General features: G+C 45.1%; 1 protein-coding gene and 1 long non-coding RNA gene across 2 annotated transcripts; both read right to left on the bottom strand.

Moving 5' to 3' along the window:
- Nucleotides 1-2,300: 2,300 nt before the first annotated feature.
- On the bottom strand, nt 2,301-4,911 carry FIBIN (fin bud initiation factor homolog). The gene has a single exon (XM_025459809.3). It carries the CDS (start codon nt 4,315-4,317, stop codon nt 3,682-3,684), a length of 636 nt encoding a protein of 211 aa, XP_025315594.1. The 5' UTR covers nt 4,318-4,911; the 3' UTR covers nt 2,301-3,681.
- A 694-nt stretch (nt 4,912-5,605) lies between these two features.
- On the bottom strand, nt 5,606-6,713 carry LOC118351856 (uncharacterized). The gene is made up of 3 exons (XR_004808009.2): nt 6,497-6,713; nt 6,280-6,389; nt 5,606-5,894 (listed from the first exon to the last, which is right to left on the bottom strand). It is a non-coding gene; the product is annotated as an uncharacterized LOC118351856 (long non-coding RNA).
- Nucleotides 6,714-17,939: the final 11,226 nt, after the last annotated feature.

Below are 17,939 nucleotides of genomic sequence, written 5' to 3'. Positions count from 1 at the left end.
GTACTGTTCAAAGCACTTGGCATTGAATAATTCCTTTTCTTTCTTTTTTTAAGATTTTATTTATTCATGAGAGACACACAGAGAGAGGCAGAGACACAGGCAGAGGCAGAAGCAGGCTCCATGCTGGGAGCCTGACGCAGGACTCGATCCCAGGACCCCGGGGTCACACCCTGAGCCCAAGGCAGATGCTCAACCACTGAGCCCCCCTGGGGCCACAGATTAATTCCTTTTCTATGCTACTTTCCTTACACAGCTTGTTGCTAGAATTAAGGGAAGTAATTCAGGCAAAGTTCTTAGCACAGGCCCTGAGCTCTCAAAAAATTTAGCTATTTTCTTGTTGTTACAACTAACTAGAAATTATAACAATAACAAAAATGCCTTCTACTCAGATAAAACTTCAAGAGGCTTTTTAAAACGTTTAGTTGGGTTAAGTCCCAAAGGCTTGGTGATATCCCAGAAGCACCCACAACCTAACTCAGCACCAGACACATGTTAAGTGATTGATTAATATTTATAAAAATAATAAATACCCTAGATTGTATGGACATTTTGGTAAGATTTCTCAGGGAAGAAAGTATGTAGCTTTCTTCAGATTCTCAAAATATTATTTCATGGTCTGAGAAATCAAGAAGCACTCCTGAAAAGAAGTTGTCACCTGGCCAGTAAGGAAGTCCTAATAAGCATAACAAGGAAGTGGGGAGGAAGGATCCAGTGGAGCTGGCTCCCCACCATGAGAGGATTTGGAAAAGCCTGTGGATGCCGGCCTCTGGGCCTCTGGGCCTCTGGGTCTGTGTCCAGGACGGCTCACCGCCACCCCCACCCCCCAAACTGGGAGATTCTCATTTACCGTCTACGGCCATTTCCAGGAGACCCTGTGGGATTACTGGCTGTACGTCTAGCCTCCAACGGATGATTCAATGTCAGATCATTTCGTTCTGGTTTTGCAGGAATCATAGAATGTTCGCGCTGGAAAGAACCTCATACATAATCTGTTTCAGGGTTTTCAGATCTGTAGCAGATGTGCCACTGCTTCTCTTTCTGCACCCACGGGAGGCCTCTCTGACTGCGGACACACTCTTTGCATCCCTGCCTTTAGGCCCTTAGCATAATCGTGCAGCTCAGCGGGCACCGATTGATTGAAATCAGAGGCACAGGGCAGCCGGTTCTCCAGCCGCATCCTGTGCTCAGTATTCTCCTACTACCGAGGGGAAAACTGGAGAGACAGGCATTTGACATGTCCACGGGTTGGACGTGAGTCCTGTGAAGTGAGTGACAGGAAAGGTTTGAGTTATTATTTTTTTTTTTTTGGTTTGAGTTATTAAGTGTTGTGACTCCCAGCTACAGTCATTTAAGCGCCAAACACTGTCTCCTTTGCCTCTGTGGGTTTCCCCTCATCGTTCATAGGCTACAGACGGAAACCCTGTCCAACCTTCTCCTCGCAGCCCAGGATAGGGGCAGCTAAAAACAGGCTCCTGAGGGATGCAAAGAGCCTACAAATGATTATTCTAAGTATTATTCCATGTGTTGTTCTTTTCTCTTTTAAACAATGAGGGAGCTATGCAAAGGTTCGGGCCCCAGCATCCTTGCAAGGAGCAATGTGGGAAAGTTCTGTACTTAAATCTAAGAGACCCGGAGCTGTTACAACACGTTGTCAGTCACTTTCTGGGCCTCAGTTTCCCCTACAGTAATAGGAGGATATTAGGGACACATCATAGGGGCAGAAAACGGGATTCTTTGTGTATGAGAGAGAAAAGATGGCTCACCGTCGAAGGGGAGATTATGAACATTTATTTATTTTGCTCTGTGTGTGCGCACATATGTGTGTGTTTGTGTGAAAGGAAAGCATATTCAAGGCGAGAGGGAGGGGCTAGGGACAGACATGAAATAAAGTGCATTTCCACCTTTTAAAGGCATCAATAACATAGGCCTGGTTTCAAAATTATGAAGCCTCGTTAGAGCTCCTACAAGCAAGAATGGAACCCTCCGTCTGCATTAGAGGGAATATAACTTATGAGCCTTGTCATAAACTTTTCCAGTTGCTTCTCTGGGAAAAACGGGGGGGGGGGTGGGGGGAATGGAGCTTTTAAGCAGTCCAGCAGAGATCAGCTTCTCGCAGGACCTAGATGTTTTTCTTTCGAGTCTGGTAAGGGTGGCCAGGGAAGAGAGGGTGGCTCAGTGGGTAGCCGCCCGCCCTACACTCTGAGGCAACTGGCTTAAATCTCACCCTTCTGGTGCCTCGTGCACTGCGCCCCTGTCTGCAATAGGAAAGTCACGGATATCAATTAGAAAATAAGCCAGTCTTACACGAGAACATATTTATTGGCTGAATAATAAAACTTAGCTCAGGAGTTACTAGGATGAGAATCCCCCCTTCTCGGAGTACAGGTTTCCCATAAGCACACAGAAGCGAAGCCCCCAACGCAGGCCCGGTGCATGGGTGACCCAGGCCTCGGGGTGTGTTCAAACGAGCTATCTACTTGTCTCCCTAACGGGCTGCGGCTCTGAGGGCGCAGGATACAGCGAGCGGCAGGCGGCGGGCCCTGCGCCACCTGCGCCCACCCGCAGCCACCTGCGCCCGCCTGCGCACCTGCGCCACCTGCGCCACCCCAGCGCCGGGCCTTCCACGTGGCCACGTGAGCTTACGCGCACCCAGGCACCCGGGGCGTCTCCGCCGCGAAGGGCGCATAGAGTTTGCAGGCGATGCGCCTACGAAAGCCCCCAGAGTTAAAGCCCAGCAACCCCAGAAAGCCCCCACACTAGACACAGAACCTTGGAGACCCTGGTTAATAAATAAGAGAGCCGAGGAGAAGGCGAGGCGGCGGGGCGGGGCGCCCGGGAAAGGGCCCGGGGCGCGGGGAGCGGGAGGGCGGGAGGCGAGGCTGCCCTGCGCGCCGCGGGGTCCAGGGCGGGGGACGGGGTGGGGGTCCGGCGCTCCCCGCTGCATCACCCATGTCCTCGGGGACGTGGCTGCGACGGGTGCGTCTGCGGAGCCCCGGGCCCTGGGGGAGGGGGGTGGAGCCGCTCCCCGCTGCATCACCCATGTCCTCGGGGACGTGGCTGCGACAGGTGCGTCTGCGGAGCCCCGGGCCCTTGGGGGAGGGGGGTGGAGCCGCTCCCCGCTGCATCACCCGTGTCCTCGGGTGCGTGGCTGCGACAGGTGCGTCTGCGGAGTCCTGGGCCCTGGGTGGGGGGGAGCCGCTCCCCGCTCCATCACCCATGTCCTCGGGGACGTGGCTGCGACAGGTGCGTCTGCGGAGCCCCGGACCCTTGGGGGGAGGGGGGTGGAGCCGCTCCCCGCTGCATCACCCGTGTCCTCGGGTTTGTGGCTGCGACAGGTGCGTCTGCGGAGCCCCGGACCCTTGGGGGGAGGGGGGTGGAGCCGCTCCCCGCTGCATCACCCGTGTCCTCGGGTTTGTGGCTGCGACAGGTGCGTCTGCGGAGCCCCGGGCCCTGGGGGTGGAGCCGTTCCCCGCTGCATCACCCGTGTCCTCGGGTTCGTGGCTGCGACAGGTGCATCTGCGGAGCCCCAGGCCCTGGGAAGGGGGGAGCTTCCCGCGTCCTCGGCGCCCCGGGTCCGCGCAGGAGCGCGCCCGCCCCCGACGGAGCAGGTCCCGGGGTGGGGGTGGGTGGGGTCGGGGCGGGGGTCGGGGTGGGGGGGAGCGCCCCCGCGGCCGCCCGCACCTAGGCCTTCAGGTGCTCGTTCTTCAGCCGCCCGAGCCGGGTGCCGTGGCTGCGCACGGTGAGCGCCAGCAGCTCGTACCTGTCGCCGAGCCCCGCGGCCACGGCGAGCGTGTCCTTGAGCAGGGCGGCCGTGCGGCGCAGCATGCCCAGGAAGTCGTCGCCCAGCCTGCCGTCGGGCCGCCCCGCCTGCTCCTGGCCCTGCCGGAACTTGCTCTCCAGCTCGGCGAGCGAGCGGTCCGAGAGCGAGTAGGCGTCGCCGATCTGGTGCGACTCGCGCCGCAGGTACTTGCCGTAGCTCTCCTCGCCGTCCAGGTCGTACGAGATGCTCTTGCTGAGGCCCTCCAGCACGCGGCCCGCGTCCTCCACCTGGCGGCCCAGCACCGTGAACTCGTCGCGGAGGCTGAGGCTCAGCGCCCCGCGGCCCGGGCCCGCGTCCCCGGGAGGGCAGCGCCGGCGCTCGCTCACGCGGAACAGCAGCTGGCACTTCTCGGGGTCGTCGTTCTCCTCGTAGTCCCCGTCGGGCACGAAGTAGTGGTGCAGGGTGCCGTTGGACATCTCGGGGTACAGCGGGCCGTCGAAGTAGCCGCCGCACAGGTGCCAGAGGACGCCCACCCAGAGGAGCCCCAGGGCGCGCATCCTGCCGGGCCGCGAGGATGCTCGGCGCGCGGAGCTCGGGGCCCCGGAGTCAGCGCCGCCCCGGGACGGCGGCCGCCGCGGTCCCCGCCGGCTGGCTGCGCCCTGGCCCCCCCGCCCCAGCCGGCCTCATGTGGCTGAGCCCGGGCGCCTGGGTCGCGCGGCCCCGCGGCGCGGGAGGCGCCCGGCTCCGCGCCTCTAGCCGCGTCCCTAGCCGCGTCCCTAACCGCGTCCCTAACCGCGTCCCTAACCGCGGCTCCAACCGCGTCCCTCTGCGCGCCCCTGCGCCTGCGCGTCCGCTCGGGGCTGGAGCTGAGCCTGCTCTTCCCCGGGCGGCGGCGGGGATGCGGGCAGGAGGCGGGACCCCTCCTCCAGGGCTCTGCAGCACCCCCGCCCCGGCTCCCTGCCCCTCTCTATCTCTGGGAGGTCCCCCCTCGCTCCTGAGAGATGGAGCCTCCGGCTGCACAGGAAGGCTCTAGTCTTCTGATAGGACCTCAACCTCTGCACTGGGTGGGAATGTGGAGCTTTTCCTTTGGCTAATGATATCCCGAGGATCTCTCCGCTCTCGAATTACAGCTGGTTTCGTCACTTGGAAGCCAGGGAACAAGTTTGGAAAGAAACCTCTCGCCAGGTCTCTGTTATTAAAGGTACAGAATCTTTTTTTTTTTTTTTTTTTGGAAGACTGGAAGGGAAAATAGAATTTAAATAGAATGAGAAAATAGAAACTTAAAAATAGAAAATAGAATTTAAAGCAGAGAATGAGAACACGGTAAATAGAATTCCAACAGGAAGACTGATTTGCTATTAATGGATGAGGCGGGGGAGAAGGGGGGTGACCCCGGAGAAATTCTACTTCTCATTTTATGTAAGGACCGGTCAGGTTGGATTCGTTAAGGGTTTCTATTTTTATTTATTTATTTATTTATTTATTTATTTATTTATTTATTTATTTTTTTATGATAGTCACACAGAGAGAGAGAGAGGCAGAGACATAGGCAGAGGGAGAAGCAGGCTCCATGCACCGGGAGCCCGACGTGGGATTCGATCCTGGGTCTCCAGGATCGCGCCCTGGCCCAAAGGCAGGCGCCAAACTGCTGCGCCACCCAGGGATCCCAGGGTTTCTATTTTTATCATGAAAATGTTGGTGACTTTGAAGGCAAGTTTGCAAGGTTGTGTGGAAATGCTCACTTAGTTAAAAGTCTCAATAGCAATACTTTGGAAGCAACAAAATATAGAAAACTGAGTGATGCACGGTTGCCAGTATGTACAGGAACACAGGCTGAAACGAAAGTTTGCCTATTTATTTTATTTATTTATCGCCAATTTAATAAGTAAGTTGACAACGGAGATAACTGTTGCATCCTGTGCAACCCCATCCACGCTAAGCGTCCGCAATGCAGCTTTAGCCGGACGCCTTTGCGGCTACTGCCTCTCTAGAGATGCCTTTGGAAGAGCGTAGGCCTGGCACTGTCATGTCCATTTTCCAGGTGGAGAAACTGAGGGACGTGATGGGAAACAAATTGTTCGTAGTCGCAGAGTCAGACTGCAGTGCAGCCAGCACCAGGGCCTTTTCATTTAACCTAGAAAAACAAGGTATTTTTTGTGTCAGCAGGCCATATTAGTTTCTGACCTATGACTTAGTGGCGAACTGCCCAGCAGGCTAAGTCGTGTTAATGAGGACAAGCTATTGAGCATCTACTCTATGCAAGAGTCTATTTTAGATACTGCTAACAGAGCTGTGGGCGGAAAATATATAAACAAACACTTGCCCTCTTGAAGCTTATATTCGAAAATTAAATGACTGTAAATAAAGAAGATAGACTGCACGTTGACAGCGATGGGGTTGGAGAAAAGACAGGGAAAGGATGGGAAAGTGAAGGCGGCGTTCCTCTTTTTGTAGTTATTTCCCGTCTGCCTTGGAATGTGGCTGAAATACTCATGTGAGCGGCCTGTGTTAGCACTTACCTTCCTGTCCACGTCATAAGGGACTGGTGTCATTCAGAGCTTCAGTGCCCTGCAGTTCTGGGACTGTCGTGCTTGTTTCCGTCACTTTCTGACATAAACAACCCAGACGCCTGAATAGACAAATGAGAAGTCTGGTTAAGTTACTGGATTTTTTGTCACTGCGGTGCCACAGGCATAGATTTTTTGAGACACGTTGACTGCACATTTTGATTCTTACCCAGATATTTGGCATCGTGAAAACAATGACAAAAGGAGTTTTCTTAGCGACTAACGCTAACCAAAAACACCATGACTTATTTTACTGCATTCCAGCAGGAAACTACCACCTTCTCCATCGGAGAGACTGGACTGTTGGACTCAAGAGCCGTATGACTTCATTCTTTTTTTTTTTTCCTGGGACATTCACAAATGACAACAGATGGATTCAACTTGGTTGCTTGGCCAAAGAAAGGAAGAAGAATTTACTCGGATTCACTCCACTTCTTGCACAATCCTTCCCTGGCTTACTAACCAATTCAATTAAGCAAACCTAAATTAAGCACATATTACTACGAGTCCCCCACTCCGTGCACGTGTTAAGTTAGCTATAGATGCAAAGATGCGCAGCAAGAAGTTTCAGCCTACAAAGAGTTTGCTCGCAGGTTAAAGAGTCAGGCATATATACACAAATAATCATGATGAGAATGGCTAAGAGTATTTATTTTTTCCTACAATTACCCCATCTAAATATATAAACTCCATGTCATGTATCAGGAAGGCATCACTCTGGTACAAGTAACTGAAAGTCTAATTCAATCACACTAAAGTGAAAAAGGAATTCACTGACTTACAGAAAGTCTGTAATTAGATTTTCAGTCTATGCCTGGTCCAGAATCTAGTTTCCCTCTCGCCATTTTTTTTTTTTTTTTATTCTACTTCCTCAGCTTAAATTCATTCTTGGGTAGTTCTTTTCATTGGAGGTTCCAGGACAGCTCCCAGTGTCTCCTGGGGCTACGAACTTCCTTGTTCAGATATAATAGGAATGAGGGGTTATGCATGGCAGGTCCTGCCAATCAACCTCAGTAGCCTTGTTGGTTTGATGGGACTCATTAATTCATCCTTGAACCAGGCTGACTGTAGTCAGGAGTTTGGGATTGGCCACTGGGCTTAAGACAATAAGGGCCCGGGTCAGTAGCTAAAGGCAAGGTACCATGAAAACTACATGGATGAAGAGTTGAAGGTCTTATTTAGGAAGGGGGTAGTATGAGAATGGATTCTGGGGAAGTAGCTACAAATATTTCCCCTAACCCGTGCATTTGTCTTTACCAACCACTTTTGAAAGACACCAGCACTCGTTTGTAGTTGTGTGCCTTCAAGTATTTAACAGCCAGCTGTATGCTCTTTGTAGCATTTGCTGATTTCCATGGTGTGAATACACTCACCATGCCTGGGTCACTGAACACACAGTCAGGAGGATGTGTGCAATGGCACACCATTACATAGCATTTCTATCATATGGGTCCCTTAGATCCAGGTAACCCCTAAAGCATAGAAAATAGTAAAATAATTACAAAGTGGTGAGTTTTATATATGCATTCCTTTAATTGTAATATAATTTATTTAACTACAAGTTTAAATAACAGAATTTTTAATAATGACTGTGTTTAACAACTGACTTGCAAAATTCCCAAAAACCTAACCATTGGCTCTCATGAGCCAGTGCTAGTCAGCTCCAGCACACCATGGCCTTTTGCACTGTTGCTTCATCTTGTTCATTTTTAAAAGTTACTTATTATAAGGGTGCCCCCATATGTGCCCAATCCCATCTTGGGCTGGTTTCCTAGAGTCAGAGTTAAAGTGGGCTTCTAAGGATTGGCCTGAAGTAAATGCAGCCAGAGGAAATATCCAAACCCAGACATGCAAGAGAGAGGACTTGGAAGAGTAAACTCGAGAAGTACCATCTGCTGATAGGGACGATAGTTGAGTCTAGGGCTGAAAACTAGAGATGAAGTTAAAGGGCAGGAAGTGGGTAAATTTAAGAGTAAAGGAGGACCCCAGGGCAGTGGCCAGAGTCATGGAAGTAGGTAAGCGCTGTCATCCAGTACCAGCTGCTGATTTGCGATCCTCACCATGTGATGCAGCAGGGTTGGCTAGCTCACAGCTTGTGTATCCTTCCTTCTTTTCAGTGAACTTTAAACTCATGTTCCTTTGGTCCAGTTACCACTTCAGAGAAGGAAGTAGGAAATCAGGCTGGGACCATCGCCTAAAGACCTCTAAGACTTCTTAAGCTCCATGATGTCCCCCTGCCAAAGAGCTTGGTGATCGCCTGACCATTTCTGATTATGATACTAGTGGAATTTTTATAGAAAAGAGGCTTGTATGAGATGAGGTCCCACTATGAGGTCTGGAAAACCAAAACGTGTCTCTGGGAAGTGGAAGCTCTCACTCTCAACAGCTCTCCTCTCCCAAACCATCAGTCTGAATCCCTGGACCATGTCAGAGAAGAAACAAGAACAAGGAGTTAGCTTGGACCAGAGTAGAAGTTTTGGGGTCGGAAAATGGAGAAAAAGAGGACAAAGAGGGTAAGAAGTCCCCAGTACATAGCACTTTGGGTATTATCTTTTCAATTAACAGCTAATCAGTAGCATTTATGAAATCTTCATTGTCTACAGAGGGTGGGAAGGAGAAAAGAAGAGAAATAGATGAGAAGAAGGAAAAGAGAAAATTAGGGAAGGAAGAAAGGTAGCAAGCAAAGGAGGAAGAAAAGACAGAAGGAAAAAAGAGGAGAGCGAGTGGGAGAAATTCTGGTGATCTAATCTCCTGTTTGTCCAGTTGCTCAGTGAAGTGATTATTAGTATTTGCTGTAAGAACATTGATGAGGGCAGAGCATTATTTAACAAGAACAGTCACAAAGTCCCTATGAAATATGGTCAATAAAACACACCCATGAAAACGTAACGGGAGGACTTGCACGGAAATAAGTGTATCGTGGGAAGAGGTCAGTTCTCCCAGTCGGTCTCCATCGGTAGAGCAGGCTGTGATATGCTGCGTAACAAACATCACCGACTCGCTACCACCAAGTTCAAGCCTGCTGCGAGTCAGGGTGACCCAGTGACTCCCCTCTACGCCTTAACTATGGTGGCATTTCCTCTGAAAGCCTCTCCTTCGTTTCTCAATTTTAATCCGTTTTCCTTCTCGGTTTCTTTTATACCACTCTGGTTTTTCCCTCAAGGCACTTTCCATTGTTTATAATTGTAATTTAATTTATGTGTTTGGTTGTTCTAGGTTCCTCTCTCAAGCTTGATTTTCCCTACGGAAAGACAGGGGCTATGTTCCCTTCCATCTCCCCGGTGCCTACTACAGTGCCTGGATCACAGGAAGTGCTGAGTGACTATATGTCAACACCCGAGGCGAAGGTGGTCGCTTTCTATTGTGTTTCGGCAAGTTGTTTTTTTGCAGCTAGTGTTTCTTCTTCTTTTTTTCTTTGTCTTTTTTTTTTTAAATTTAGATTCAATTAATTAACATGTAGGGGATTAGTAATTTCAGAGGTAGAGTTTGGTGATTAATCAGTTGCACTGAGGTTAGTGTTTCTTTTTTCTTTTCTTCTTTTTTTTTTTGAGGTTAGTGTTTCAATGGCACTTTTTTCTTCGTTCTTCTATTATGTGTGTTGCATTGCATTGGATTGTCTCTGAACTAGTCTGTCTTCCTCACTTGACTGTGAATTCCTCAAGGGTAGCGGTGTATTTTATTTATTTACCTTTATATTATCTGTGATCAGCACAGAGCCAAATCTTGGTTGTTGTGAGAGTTAAACTGTAGAATTTAAGGAATTCTATTATTTAATGATGGTCAGATAATCTATCTATTTGAGTACATATTTTGTCTGGCAAACAGTCAGGCAGTGATGTCTCACACTTAATCTGGCAGGAGGGAAGGGAAAAAGTCTTGCAAATTCCAATATTCAGAACATTCAGAAGGGAGTATCACTCAGAAGGGCGACTTTCGATCCATCCCAAGTAAACTATGCAGCAGTCTGTACACACGGTCAGCGAGTGTTCTGGTCTGTAAGCTACAGAAGCATCAGACCCACCCTGCAGAGTAATTTGCTATTTGCCTGGTAAAGATTTTCACTTTGCTTCACTACTGGAAGTGCATGTCCGGGGTTATAATCCAGCCAGGTCGGAGAAGAATCAAACCTTGTCTGCTTCCCCTCTTTGAGCAGTGTTTTATTTTTCCTCATCATCTTAATTATAAAGACCAGAAGAATTGCAGGAGATGAGAAAAGGCAGAGAGATGGAGAAAGAGAGAGGATATACCAGCTTCACTTTGATTCTGCAAGCACTTAGTTCAGCAACCACATGGGAGGACGAGGAGGAATAGAAGCAGCTCTACAATCTGCTGAGGTTGTGGGGGACTTGGGGTACAAAGAGTCTGCAAGTGGAAGTATACGATGAGGGTCAGACGAGAGGAACCTGCAGAAACTGTGATGATTTGACAGAGTGAAAGCTCACGTCCGAGCTTGGGAATAGGACAAGTGGCATGAAATGTTTAGGCCGAGAGCCACTGACTGAGGTTACTGAGGAACAATGGGGCTGAGTCAGTCCCCTGATTCAAGGAACTCTGCTAGTTCTGGTCTTAATAAAACCCAGAAAGGAGTCCACAAGATGGCCAAACAGATGCCCCTCCGAAATCAGTTGGGGTGTGGTGTGGAGGGATGTGGCAGGATTAGTAATAGCGTTTCACTGTCTTTGTCAGAAAACAGGAACATCTTCCCTGCTTGTGTTTCTTGGTTCTTGGCTGCCTTTTCTCAAGATCTTGGAGGTTTTAAAGTTGTCTCGCAGTGAAAAAGTCCTTGATTATGTTTTGAATCCAAATCCAGTTTTTAATTCTAGAGAAATGCACTGGAAACAGATGATAGGGGCTATTTTGAAGACGAGTCAAAATGGGCTTGTCAGTGTTGCCTTTGGGAGGAAAAGTCTGAATGCATTTCAGAAAGCTTATTTCCAGATCCTAGTCCCAGGCTGGACCCAATTTCCTCTGCTTCTTATTTTGCAGTTTTGTTTATGCTGCCTAATGAACACCTACACTTAACTTCTCACCCCTGTTACCTCCTCCTTTGGTCCTTATTGCTGATGACCCTAAATGTTGAACAGATGGAGGCAGAATAGTAGCCTCATAGAGACATTTGCAATGTAACAATTTACTTAATAATGCCTTCAGGCATTGAATCTGTTTAGGGCACGCACGTTCTCAGTTAAGACTAGGATGCTCTTCCATCTGAACTCAGCAAATATTTGTTGTTGGAGGTTTTTAAGCCAACGATTATAAGTGAGCTTGTCAATTTAATACTGATCGTATGTTTTGAACCATGGACGCAAGAGGGCTCAATGGGACAGACTTAAGGTACAATTCATTAGTGTGGTTAAGACTCTTCAGCAGGGTCTACGGATCGTGTAACTAGAGATTATTTAGACGGGGGAAACATACTCATTGGCTGATGACCTTTTCTGGCAAAGGTTTTGTTCCTAATCAACAACTCGGTTTGTCAGGAGTGAGTCTGGGTCACAGCTTGCCTTGTCTTCAGCTTGTTGTTGCAGCTCTGCAGAGAACAAACAGCAAATAAAACCACGTAAAGTTCTACAAAAGGAAAGTATGGTGGATTTGGTTATATACAAAAGCATACGTGAGAACTGGTATAGTCACGATTGTGAATTGGGACATGTGCAACACATTTTGATAAGAAATATTTAATATTATTAATTCTCAATAAGAAAAACACTAGAACCTCAGGAGATAAATGAGCAAGTGACACGAGTAGGCAGTTTTCAGTGGAGAAAATTACTTTCCTATATAACATATAAAGTATAGAGCTTTGGAAGTAATGAAAAACCAGAAATGAAAATAATAATGAGATAGTATTTGTCCTCATATTAGTATAAAATAGATATACCTCCTCTTAATGCTATAATTATGTAGAAAGACAAATCTCATATATTGAGGATGGAGATATTAATGGGTTTGACCTTTCTGCAGAGCAATAGAGTTATCGGTATTGAAAGATTTAAAATTTTTCATATCCTTAGACCTGGAAATTTTGTTTCTAGAATATATGCCAGAAACATAAGTACATACAGAAATACATTGAAAGATTTATAAACAAAGACATCCACTGCTGCATGGTTTTTAAGAACAGAAGGTAGAAATAAGCAAAATATCCCAAAAAGAAAAAAAAAAAGGAATTAAATACATAGTGTATCCTTATGTTAGAAAGATTTTATATCTTTGAAAGTTAAATTTTTGTTAAGACTTATTTATTTTAAGGGGAGAGGGGCAGAGGGAGAAGAAACTGAAGCAGACACCACGCGGAATGTGGAGGCGAGATGGTGTTCCATCTCACAACCGTGAGATCATGACCTGAGCTGAAATCAAGAGTTGGATGCTTAACTGACTGCACCACAAAGGTGCCCCTGAAAATTAGATTTAAGATAATTTTAATAAAATGAGAAGGTACTGCCATATAATACTATATGAAAAATGATTTAATAAAGAAAACAATAAAAACACTACAAAGCCAAGATGGCAATATGACAAAAGATAACATACTTTCTTCTATGGAGGTACTGGCTGTTTATACTTTAATGTGGTCTGGTTTTCTCACATTTTCCATAATACGGTATAATATGAAATTTAGGAAGAAAAAAGAGAAAGAAAGGAAAATAGTAGTGAAAGGTAGACAATATTAGGCCACATTCTGAAAGTCCCTGCCTTACAGAGTTCCTGACTTTACATTCTTTAGGCAGGGTGCTTCTCTCACATCCTGATTCTGGGTCTGCAAACAGCAGACTTTGCATTGGTCTCCTAAACCACTTGGTGCTGGAGCCAGATACCCAAATCCTTTGGATTTGGAAATCCTTTGGATTTGGGAACCTCTGGTAAATTCATCCCCCTGTCAAAATAACAACATGTTCTATTACTACGGATTTTGAGGTTAAATTCCTAAATTTTTTGGATTGGAATTTTTATTGCCAGTATTAAGGGATGGGCTGGAGGGCAAGGTGAGGGGAAGTGCATCCCTATGTGTTGCAGAGTGCTATTTTGTGATAAAGCTTCTCTACACTTGGGTAGGATTTCTAACCAGAAATCCTAAAATCCAGGAATTACAGTCAAGCTAAATAATTCAAGACAAATGGATTTTAATTTTTTTCCTTTCTCAAGTCCAGGTCCCTTGTATATTTATTAAGACTGCTGCTTCCCAGATTTTGCCTCATACCACCATCTAAATGGAAGGAATTTCTATTAGGTAGCTTCAGAGACTAAATCAGTAATATACACAAGAAAATTAAAAAATCTGAATAATAGATACTTACCATTTCTTTTAATGTAAATGAAGTTTTCCTTCAGGGAGAGTTAAACCAAATCTGAGGATGTGTGGTTATCTACATGCAAATGTTATCAATAAAGTAGGAGAAAAAGTATGATTTCCCATTCTCAATGATGAAAAATAAAGAGGACAGGTTTTAATAAACTACAACAACAAAATCTGTCTGGGTCCTAACACAATTCACAGAAAATATCCTTTGAAGTATTTTCTTTAAAGCTGCATAAAAATAAAAATGAAGTTTGGATTTTAAGAAAGTTTAAAAATACAGCATATGCCACCAGGCAGGTCTGTCAAGTAACCAAATAACTGATGATGTTTAGACAGACTCTTAACTATATTTAAAAAAAAAAAATAGAGAATCTCTTTTTTTCCCCCAAAGTAGGCCAGTGCCTGGTACAAACTGACAGCAAATTCTAATTTATGAATTGTGGAAAGACTTGTGACTCAGAATAACATTGTTGTGACAGCACAGTAATATAATAGGATTGAAGATATTTACTATAGAGAGAGCACAGAATAAAAATGTTCTCAGTTTAGAGATTTTAGTTAGTACTACGTATACTGAGCCACTTCACTGTGGGGTGTGTCACTGGATCCATGTATGTTTGGATAAGATGAGCATGAGGCTTTCTGCCTAGGATAAGCCATCTTCCTTTTTTCTCCTCTCAAATGGTTTATTGATAATGGCTTTATCTCAAAAGTAGAAGCCAAATGGAAAAGGACAAAATGATCCCCAGAGAAGACAAATATTCCTGTCAAGAATAATATAAACAAGCTTAAAAATAACTAAAAGTGATTTGTCATTTAAATTTTGCTTTCTTTCCACTTGTAGAATGATTTTTACAGTCTCCAATTAGAGACAAATATTTCTTATTTTTAACCTCTTGGACCCTGCTTGGCTTAGTTATGGCTACATTCCAAAGCTACTTGAAGGCAAGAAAGGGATTAGCTTTGGAATGGTGAATTGTCTGTGGTTTGCACTCATGGATACCGAGCTCCAACAGCTGACAGGAAAGAGGAAAATGTAAGCATTCAGATGTTAGGTCTATATGAAACCAAACATCAGGCTACTTGGATATGTCTAGATTTTAGATACTTGGCAACGTGTAAGCAAGATGTTTCTGTGGTTGACTCTTCCTCTAGATATTTTAATACATCAGGATCTTAGCTTTAGAATCCTAAACATGGAGATAGATGTTTATAGATACTTCAGTGTGAGGAAGAAATACTGTTGATTGAAATGTGCCATCCCAAATCACCTCAAACAGAAATTATCAGAATATTTGACCTCAAATATTACCAGTAAACTTAAGACTAGTTCTGGGATCAAGTCCCACATCGGGCTCCTCTTAGGGAGCCTGCTTTGCCCTCTGCCTGTGTCTCTGCCTCTCTTTCTGTGTCACTCATGAATTAATAAATAAAATCTTAAAAAAATAATGTCTAATATTTAATTAAATATTACCAGGCATACACATTTACCAGGCATTCCTCATTTAGGTAAACAGAACCCATGATGAGGAGAAAAATCAGTCATTTGCAACTGAACTAGAAATGGCACAGACTGAATTATTAGACAAGAACATTAAATTATTAGACAAGGGCATTAAAACAGGACATTAAACCAGTTATAATTGCTTCTATTTTATTCAAGACACTAGAAGAAAGATTGATGATACTATGTAGAGACATAGGAAGTATAAAAAAGAAACAAACTCAACTACAGAGATGAAAGTTAGAACGCCTGATATATAAAATAAACCCAAATGGATGAAAGGTAGAGATAAGTCATGGCAGAAAAAGATTAGTGAACTTGAAGACATAAAAAATATCCAAAATGAAACACAGAATCACAAAAGACTAAGAAAGCATGAAGACAGCATCAGCGAGCTGTGGAATAGCAGCCTTCTGTATATGTAATGGCAGTTCTTGAGGAGAACAGGAAGGATAAACAGAAAAAATATTCGAACATACCATGGTCAAAATTTTTCCAAATTTGATTAAAACTATAAACCCTCTGACCCAAAAAACTTGAAACAATGTAATACAATAATCATGACTCATTCTACTTAAAATTTGTGGTTAGGACAGGGACGCCTGGGTGGCTCAGTGGTTGAGCATCTGCCTTTGGCTCAAGACATGATCCCGGTATCCCAGGATCGAGTCCCACATCAGGCTCCCTTCAGGGAACCTGCTTCTCCCTCTGCCTGGGTTTCTGCCCCTCTGTGTGTCTCTCATGAATAAGTAAATAAAAATCTTTTAAGAAACAAAACAAAACAAGCTTGTGATTAAGACAAGACCTAAAAATCAACTGAAGGAAAAGGACAAATTATGAGCAGAGGAACAAAGATGAGGGTGGCAGCAGATTTCCTTTGTGGTAAAGGCTGTAAGCCAGAAGACAGTAGAGAATCTTTAAGTTACTGAAAGAATAAAGACAAACAAACAAACAAACAAAAAACCCAAAAAACTATCAACCAAGAATTCTGTATCCACCACAAATATCTTTAAAAAAAAAAAAAAAAAAACGAAGCCAGGGAAGACATGGCCTGGAAGTAGGATCACGCTTGCCCCGATGGTATAAATCACTGGACTCACAAACGTACCCCATAGTAAATCCAGCAGTAGGCTGTCGGTAGAGTGAGAGGCCAGACATGGTAAGGACACTAGAAGGTCGGTGTAACACTGGCCATTTACCCAGATGCCTTACTCCCCTGTATATGCGCTGGTAGTGTGGAAGCTTGTAGGGCCTTGCCGCCCTCAATACCTCCAGAGGCAATGGGCCCCCCTGCCACATCTCCTACTGCTGTACTGGCAAGTGTCAGGTATTTCTTTTTCTTGGGCTGCACCCAAGAAAAATGACCCAGGAGTTTTCTACTTTGGGATTTGGGATTTATATTACAGGTTCAATTGTTTTCCCTTCCTCCTATCCCAGGGCTCTCTTCTTGGAGTGAAAGATATGTAGGCTCACCACATTCTATCTAACTCTTTTACTTTCTCTGAAAACTTTCTTCCTATTTCCTCCGGCCCATAGAAGTTCCGTGTGTCCTCTCTATAGGAGGAAACTCTGGTTAGCTTCCTGTGATTCTGTTGCTTAGAATTCTGAACTCCTGGGAGCTTGAAAGCTTCAAGTTGAGTTATTTTATTTTTATTATTTGTGTTTCTTTCACTGCATCCCTTCACAGAGAGATTGTAGAAGACCAAAAAAAATACCACATGTACCCAGGTTCCCATTCCGTTAGAATCGTAAATATTTTCTCCTGGCACATTGCTTGTGTGTAGCTTTATTCTGTTATTTCACAGCCAGCTCAGTGTCAGAAAAGTACTCTGTGTGTATGTGCATGCACAGGTGGGCACACTTACCATGAGTTATTAAGGGGAAGGAGGGTGACACTCAAGACAAATTCAGAAGACGGGCAAGATTTTTTGAGGGCTATCCCTGGTAATGATCTTGAGAACCTTCTCTAATGCCTTCCTTGGTCTATAGACCATTATTGGGTTTGGGAGCTTACAGCCCTGGCAGGAAGTTCACTGGGGAAAAAAAAAAAAATCTATTGAATCTTTTCTTGGATTAAACAGGCAAATCAGTCACGTGTGTGAGCCTAGAAGTGTTACCAGAAGTTCCCCAGGAGAAAAGTCACAGGAGGTTACCAAACCTAACTTGAGATGAAAGAGATACGTAAGTGGCCGAATTTTTAATTTCTGTCTAATTGGTTGGTCGCTGTTGTACATGTTATAAAATGGGCCCTGATGGTTATGGAGCAATTTTAAAAGTGTAAAGTGGCTCTGTTTTTCTATGAATAAATATTTTGGGGAGAAATGTTGCTGACGTTAGAGCTCTCTAGCTATCACGATAGCTAACCCTTACCATAGTTCATCCATTCTGTTACCAGCTTTAGGATGTACCATCATTTTGTGTACCAGAAGAAAAAATAAGTCAATAAAACTACAGCAGAATGGTATCTTATTTTTTAAATAATTTATTGAAAAAGCCCTTTTTAGCTTATTTAAACATAGGTTTTTATCACTTATCCCTTTGAGACGTACATTAAAAGAAACGAACAAGAGAAATTCCTTCCTTCCTTCCTTCCTTCCTTCCTTCCTTCCTTCCTTCCTTCCTTCCTTCCCTCCTCCCGCTCTTGTTTTGGTCTTCATGATCCTAAAGCTCTAGAACTTAAGTTCAAAGTTAGAAGGATATATATATATATATGTATATATATATATATATATATATATTTTTTTTTTTTTTTTTTTTTTACAAATTCTTGTTTAATACCGTATTGTGCTATGTAAAATATGAATTGGT

Source organism: Canis lupus, chromosome 21 (genome assembly GCF_003254725.2).
Source record: "Canis lupus dingo isolate Sandy chromosome 21, ASM325472v2, whole genome shotgun sequence".
Lineage (NCBI taxonomy): Eukaryota > Metazoa > Chordata > Mammalia > Carnivora > Canidae > Canis > Canis lupus.
The sequence above is the reverse complement of the archived record's forward strand: the minus strand, read 5'-3'. Positions and strand labels throughout refer to the sequence as shown.

Bases quoted from the DNA above. Each gene is read 5' to 3' on its own strand.
- FIBIN (XM_025459809.3), bottom strand. From the start codon at position 4,317: ATGCGCGCCCTGGGGCTCCTCTGGGTGGGCGTCCTCTGGCACCTGTGC.